Source organism: Notothenia coriiceps, unplaced genomic scaffold (genome assembly GCF_000735185.1).
Source record: "Notothenia coriiceps isolate Sejong01 unplaced genomic scaffold, NC01 NC01_scaffold00007584, whole genome shotgun sequence".
Classification (NCBI taxonomy): Eukaryota; Metazoa; Chordata; class Actinopteri; order Perciformes; family Nototheniidae; genus Notothenia; species Notothenia coriiceps.
In genome coordinates this window covers 130,556-138,391 of record NW_011340285.1, presented here as the reverse complement: position 1 = coordinate 138,391, position 7,836 = coordinate 130,556, and the positions used below count along the sequence as shown (strand labels likewise).

General features: G+C 37.9%; 1 protein-coding gene across 1 annotated transcript in view; it reads left to right on the top strand.

The window, feature by feature from the left end:
• LOC104944168 (nesprin-3-like) overlaps nucleotides 1–7,836 on the top strand; it is a 25,488-nt gene that overhangs the window by 896 nt on the left and 16,756 nt on the right. The window contains exons 2-3 of the mRNA XM_010769669.1: nucleotides 2,927–2,938; nucleotides 3,397–3,400. Of these exons, the coding sequence (XP_010767971.1) occupies nucleotides 2,927–2,938; nucleotides 3,397–3,400 (16 nt within the window). The remainder of the gene's footprint in view (nucleotides 1–2,926; nucleotides 2,939–3,396; nucleotides 3,401–7,836) is intronic.

Sequence of the window (7,836 nt, the reverse complement as noted above, 5' to 3'; positions counted from 1 at the left end):
CACCCCCCCGTGTCAGAACGCCTCCATTGGACTCCTTTGTTTACTTCTGTATCATGATATCACAATGTAACACTCGCACTTCAATTGGCTGGCGCTCCAACACATTATACGTGATAGGCTAAGTGGCGGGACATCTCTATGAGGTTGAACAATCACAACAGAGCCGGCCAGCTAACCAATCAAAGCAGAGTGGGCTCTGGTTTCAGACAGAGGGTGAAAAGAGGTGCTTGCTGCACAGGCAGTATGAGAAAAATAAAGAGCTTTTTGAACATTAAAGCATGGAGACATGTCAGAGAAGAGACACTACATACAAATATGAACCTAAAAATGTGCAGAATAGGGACCCTTTCACCTTTAACACCGGTAACCTGTCAGAGACAAACAACTCCAGCAATGATGCCTCGGATCTTGAGCTACAGCATTTTCGAAGAGGAGGCAGTTTTTGACCATGTCTTTTAGACATAAACATTACAAAGGCCGAAAAGCAGCATGGAAGCAGATTGAACGGATGGTCCCTGGATGTTGCTGTTGGTGAGTGTTGTATGTGATTTGTTTTACACTGATCGTCCTCTTATCTCCACGGCTGTCAGACTGAGCAGTGAAACGTATTCAAACAAAGTGTCTTCTGGTTTGTGTTGATGATGAAAAAACAAAGTCAAACCACTATTTAGCTGTAAAAACAGATGATCAAATCCAAGGGGGCAAAGCTAGTTCGTCATTCAACAGCCGGGATACATTGGCAAGATTTGATTTGTCAAAGAAATCAAAAAGGAGCAGGAAGGAGGCTCTCCAAAGCCCCCTATAGGCACCTTTCGGACAAGAAATGTAAATCTAATGGCTACCAATTACTCTATTGGCTACATCCAACTTTCAGTCCACTTCTATCTTAATACAGATCCATTCAAAATCTCCATCTAACCAGTATCCAGGTTGACAGCACTATAGTTAAAAAGATAATAAATAAAGATAATAAAAGCATTATGCTACAGGGTTTTTGATGCGCATCTTAAAGTCTGCTGACGAAGAGGTTCCAACCCAAACCCGCCATAAAAGTTCTGCTAGGTGTTTTTGGAGGAAAAGCAGCTTATTCAAATTCAAAGATCACTGTTGCCAGGGTTCAACAAAGTATCGTCCTCCAGCTAATGTTGGACTCTGGAGCTATTTGTTCCGCGCTGTCTCATTTGGACTGTTTTAGCATTCTCCACATTAACAGGCCCATCATAAATCATGCAATATAACAAATGGACTTATCCTCTGCAGATAGTGCTGCTCCTCTTCCAGAGCCCAGAACAAGAAAAGCAAAGGTCAAATGATTAGCCTTGGTGTGCCGGTGCACCTTTAATGATTGTGCCGAACCTTTGTGTTGGGCGCGTGCCTCCTCAGCACATGTAGCGTAGTTAAATACAGAACAGAGAGATAAATTAATGAAGGCTTCCTCCCGCTGCTTCGTTGGCCTCTGCATAACCTAGTAGTGATGACTGAGCAGAAATGCGCTCTCACTGTAGCGCTGCTGTAACACTGTGCTAAAGTCATTTCACCGTAATAAATGCAGCACTGTGTTTTTTAACAATAAAAACCATGCTGTAATCAAAATTCTAGTTGTAAATTATTGTCAAACAGCCACAATTGGGTTTCGCTAATGTACGTCACTGAACCACAAAACATATTTGTTATTAGAAATACTGGGGTTATTTTTACAGTCTACTTTATTATGAGAGTTAGAATTACAAAAATAGGAATATCCTCTTGAGATGTATCATTTTATTTAAGTAGGCCATCAATGATTAGCACAGTTATTATATTATATAATTACAAATAGGAGAAAAATAAACACATAGACAAACAAATCAAATAATATCAAGAATTGGAATAGATAACAGAATCAGGAAATCATACTCCAAGCAGTGCAAGAAAATGTATAATTTATTCATTTAATAAAAATGATAAATGTGAGTAAATGCATTAAGTAATAAAGTTATAAAACATTAAATTGAGGTTTTTTATGAACATGTACAACTGATCCTTTAATTAGAGGACATGGCAAGTTTAAACAATTGTAAAAATGATCCAACATTTACAGGTATAATTATTCTAATCAGAGGGGGATTAAAATAAAAGCTTTCTCAGCGATTCATAATTAGAGGAAGATTGTACCATATGCTTTATTAAATAGGGAGGGTAATTGGATCGTTTATATTTTTAAATAAATTGCAGATTGCATATTGCGGTCTTCTAATAATGTGAGAGGGCAAATGTAGAGTCTTTATTTATGTGGAGTGATGAGATATGAAAATACAGTCGAGAATGCATTTGCACAGTTTGTTATAAACTATATTTAGAGGTAAACAACTGAGTTTGGACGCACTCTGATATACAAAATTAGCTTTATCGTTTGGTAAAATTGTAATGGAAGCTTTATTCTGACAGTAAATTATAAGTAAGATAAAGTTTCTTGATCAGTCATTTATTAAAAAGACACCAATGATATACTCAGAATAATTAATATGGCATTTAAATGAAGGTTCAGAGTCCAGCCATTGGTGTTATATTTGTTGTTGCATCCTATTTCTAATCATATGATTAATCATATTGATTCCGTGGATTTCAACCTTCAATTTGCTTTTGTTTTGTAGCGCAGTTGGTTTCCGCTATATTTCTTTTATAATGGAAAAAATGGAATATCATTTTTTGCTGCATGTGACAATTTTCATGGCAAGAAAATGTTAAAAGCACAGCTTTACCGTGTCATATGGTGCATTAGGTACAGGCAAGAGTAGCGAACAACTTAAAAAAAAACATGTTTCTGTTTTTGATTAAAACATTTACTGAAAGGGTAGTAACAATGAAAGTTTGATGTGATACCGAGCGCAATATATTACTATTTATTGATATTCTCCATCTTAAGTATATGGACATATTTGGCAAGATGGAGGAAGTAGTTCTTAGTGTAATAACTATGATCTGTTAACACAATGGAAATAAAACCGTTACAGAAGTGGCTTTTTTTAAAGAATATTACCCAAAATACAAATGTGCCTTTCCAAAGAAGATAGGTCTTTCACAGACTCCTTCTCACAGAACATCTCTATTACAGTATATCGCCTACAAAAACAGTTTCAGCAGTGTTTCCTCAGCTCAGGGAAGCACCGGGCTGCTTGAATCACAAATGATCTGACATTTGGCCAAAAAAGCACCACTTCCTGTGAACCCTTCCACCAAACAAGTCCAATAGAATGAAACATGCAAAAGAGAAAAACGCCGTCGCAAAGTGTTTGCTGCTTTAAACACTCACAGAGGACTTCATCTTCACTTCCTTCACTCTCTGTCCCCGGGCCTCTGGGCTCAACATCCAGCCATTTACTCTGTTTCGATCCCCAGCTTAGGGCCAATTATTAGCACGGTTATAGGATGCAAAGTGCAGTGTCAGTGAGAAATACAGTGCAAACACTCATTTAGCATGCCATCACAGGATTGGAGGGAGTGGAGGAAGGAGGGATGAAAGAAACAGAGCCATACCTGTTTCTTTCATCCCATACCACAAATGGAATTGATAGTGCTGCTGCATATATAACTTCAGCAGCACTCTATACAGATGCAGTGTGGAGGGAAGATCATACCGAAAAATGTGCAGCCTGCAAAATTGAAATGGAGAATACTCTACTATGCATGTAACCAATACCGAAAAAAGAAATGCATATTGTTCCTAGTGTGGAACATAAAGTAAGGAAAGTTATACATGATTGTATGTAAGGATTGGGGGATGGAGGGATGTTGGAAAAAAGTTTTAAGGCTGTTCTTTTACATTGCTGAACCAAACAGTACAAAGGTTATAAAACTTTCCCACATTTATATTTAATCATTGTTAGACGTTATATGAGCCGTTCACATTCGATTGCATATTGAAAGTTATGCATTCATTATCTTCTTGTGAGTTATCACTTATTGTCCAGTCAGCATGGCTAAACGAAGGCGATTCATTATGGATTCAAGCAAAAACAATAATTATTTATATTTTTTTCCTATCCGACTTTGTCTATTTAAAGTTCAACGTGTTATCATTTTGCATGCAGTAAATATAAAATCCATTCAGGTATACAGGCCTATACATGAGATATATTGCATATATGATTAGAGATATTTATTTGACATAAAATATAGTCAATAAATAATAAAGAGTCTAGCAGCCTACATGTGGAGTAAAGCATCATCCTTCTCATAAAGCTTTCAGACAAGCTGCTGTTTCTAGGCAGCACTTCCAGGAATATCACATACACAATCACACAGAAAAGGGTACTAGTATGGCCACATGTTGATTCTTTACATTACTATGGTTCATTTGGGACATGTCTCCTCTGAAACCAGAGCCCAGTCTGCTCTGATTGGTTAGCTCTGTTGTGATTGGTCAACTGCTTAGAGATGTCCCGCCCCTTAGCCTATCGTACAATGTGTTTGAGTGATTGCCAATAGAGACTTGACTTTTACATAGTGAAGTCCTTATACAGTATATACGCATTATATACAGTCTATATATATTATAAAACAAGACAGCAAAGGGAAAACTGCCAAAACCACAAGAGGGCCTCTTTAAGAATTTTACCCAAGGGGATCAAACTGCTGACTCAATGATTTTCTACGCCCTTTGCCCCTAAGCCACAACTAACTCCGATGTAGAAGTCTTTAAAAAGGAGCATCCAATACCAACAGAAAGATCCATAGGGTGCAATACCTTTTCAGATGAGTGTTAACGTCATCTGAGGACGTAATTAAGGATTGTAGTTAACCCTCCTGAAAATATAATTGAGGATTGTCTACACTTTATAAATGTGAGTGGACACGACACAGGCTAGATGTGAGACTGGAATGCAGCAGAGAACAGCATGATTCAATCCTAGAAAGCATGCAGGCAGTGACTGAACCAAACTAGGCTATGTTTGAATTGTATATGAAGCCACTGTGTATAATATGCATACATTCTAGGTAAAAATATTGCTGCTGCTATCTGCATTTCATGAAAAGGAAAGATGTTGGATATTCAGATAAAGTGAGGATTGATTATTTAGTATATTTAGGGTGTGGCTATAGAGACTATTATATACATATAGTAAATTAGGTGAAATATCATCTATTTTTTTGTTTTCTAAAGCTCAAAGATGCAAAAAGAAATGCAGACCCCATAGACATGTGAGGATAAAAAAGATATATGATTTTGCAGTGTGTAGTCTACTCATAAAGTAAAGAGATAAGAGAGGGAAAGACAAAGATAGAGGAGCAAATGTAAAGTGTGGTTTGACCCAAAACACAGCAGCTATTTATGAGCGCTCTTTACCTCTCCGTGTAGAAGGAAGTGGGTTCTGCTGCGCTGCCCTCGTAATAAAACCCCCGCCATTAAACAGCACTCGGCCAAAACATTAGCGACCGCCCAGGAATTAATTGAATATAAGCTTGTTCAGCCCATGCTGTGATGTGGCACGGATACATATACACACCTACACACATTTAGATAGATATACTTGCAGGCTTGAGGAGGTCACAACTACCTTCTCTGCCTCTGAATAAAATAACATTCAAAAATGAATTAAGTTAGTATAATATTATTCACACCGATCAATCCATTCCTCATATAATAAAGCTGAATTATCCTTTAACTTATACAAAGGTTACAAGTTGTAACAATAAATGCAAACAGGTAAATAAAATAAAAAGTGTTAGCATTGGAGGGAGAATTATGCTCATGTAAAGACAAAGTTTACAGCTGCCTTGATCACTATTCGGCCACTAAGGTCACATCTTCTCTGTCACATGTACATAAGTCCTTATTTTGAGTACATTTTATTTGATCAACTACCTTTAATGCAACATACTCTATCTTGAATCGATTTTAAGAGACAATTATTACATGTATTGTTACATTTATACAGTCATTTTTATAAAATACTATTATTATTTGATTTTAATTTTGTTCAGGCTGTAGGTCTTCATCCCAGTTCTGTTGGTGCTGCTACCCGACCACATTATGACTCGGCTCATAACAGCTGAAGCTGCAGTAGGAGATTAAGATGAGACTAAAACCTTCCTGGTTTGAACAAAGTACCAGAAATGAGTCAGCAAAGTCTACTTTTTTAAACGTGTTTGAGGTTAGATACCTGAAATAGGGTCTGTGGTAATACTAGCTTACGAAATGTTAACGTTTCTGTTCTACAACAGAAAATACGTCAAACAACAACTGGTAAATGCCTGAAGCTTTTATAAATATTAAAAACAGCAGTTGCTAACAAGTGATTAAATGAGACTACTAAACATGATCATGCCGAACATTAGCCACCTTTTGCTTAGCGCTGGTGACTTGAAATCATGGGACCGTTTTGTATTTAGTTAAAGCCTATCTGGCGGTCGCATTTACACTTCAACTTGGTAACTTCCAACATTCTCTGCATCATTTAGCTTTTTGTATTTCTTTCTTTTCAGACATGTATATAGCCAACTTCATCAGGACTACTTGTAGACTGGTCTAGCAACATAACCTGCACTATTTTATTCAAATGTTGCATACTGTTTCATTTGCACAATTTTGTTTTTCGTATATATAATATGTTGCTTTGTTGGAGGAGCTCGGGACCTTAGATTTTCATTGCCATAGCGACACTGTATCTACTGATATGATAAAAAAGCCCTTGAACCTTGAACCTTGAAACTATTATACAAGTGGAGTTATTATATGGAGATTATCCTGCTGAACAATACCTGTAAGTATCATAAATATGTGTTGGTCCCATCTTAATATCTGCAATATTGCAAAATCCAATAGAAACACGTTTTGTTGAGGGAACACTTGTGATGCTAACTTCTGAGTTGGCATACAAAAATACGTCATCACTCTGCCACTGTAAAGTATAGTAGGCCTACAGCAGGGGTTGGCAACAGGCGGACCGCGGTCCGGATCCGGACCCAGACGCCGACCTATACGGACCCGGACCTATAATCAATACATTAATAAGGGAATTCAATTTTGACGGGCGATTCTATTTTAATCGCTGCCGACAGGGGGCGAAAGAGAGGAGTGAGCGATACAGGGAGAGAAGACGGAGAGGAGAGTGAACAGGCGTGTTAGCGGCAGACAGGGAGAGACAAATAATTACACATGGCGCTCTCCAAGAAGGAAAGTGGACAGTGAAAACACAGCTTTTAACCCTGAGTGGACAGACTCATTCATGTTCATCCTGCCCACTGGGAGCACAGAACCAGTGTGTCTCATTTGTTCAGAGATCGTGGCGCTCATTAAAAGTGCCAAAACGCCACTATGAGACAAAACACCAAGTGTTTGACCAAACATTCCCTCTCAAGTCAGAACTGAGGACACAAAAACTAAATATCTTTCCAGGGCAGGCTAACCGAGGCTAACCAATGAGCACCTGCATGTGTGTATGAGAATGGCCCTGACTCCATTTCAGCCCAGATTTAAACTCCTGGCAGGACAAGTACCAGCTCAATTCTCGCACTGAATAAAAATGAGTGAGGGACTGCAATATAAGAGGGAAAGAAAGAGAAACTTTAAAACTGTTCAATTGTTATGATGTGTAAAGACTGATATTGTTCTATAATTGTCTGAAACTGTTAAGTCATGATGTGAAACGGTTAACAAAGAAAAAGGGAAACTCAAGCTGCTGCTACACTTTATTTTATTTATCTAAAATGTTGTTAAGATGCACATATTTTCAAAAGCTATTTTATTTATTTTCTCTATTTTATTTGTAAATGCAGCCCGAGAGGAACATTACACATATCCTTGCCAACCCTCCCGATTTTCGCGGGAGACTCCCGATTTCATTGCCCCCTCCC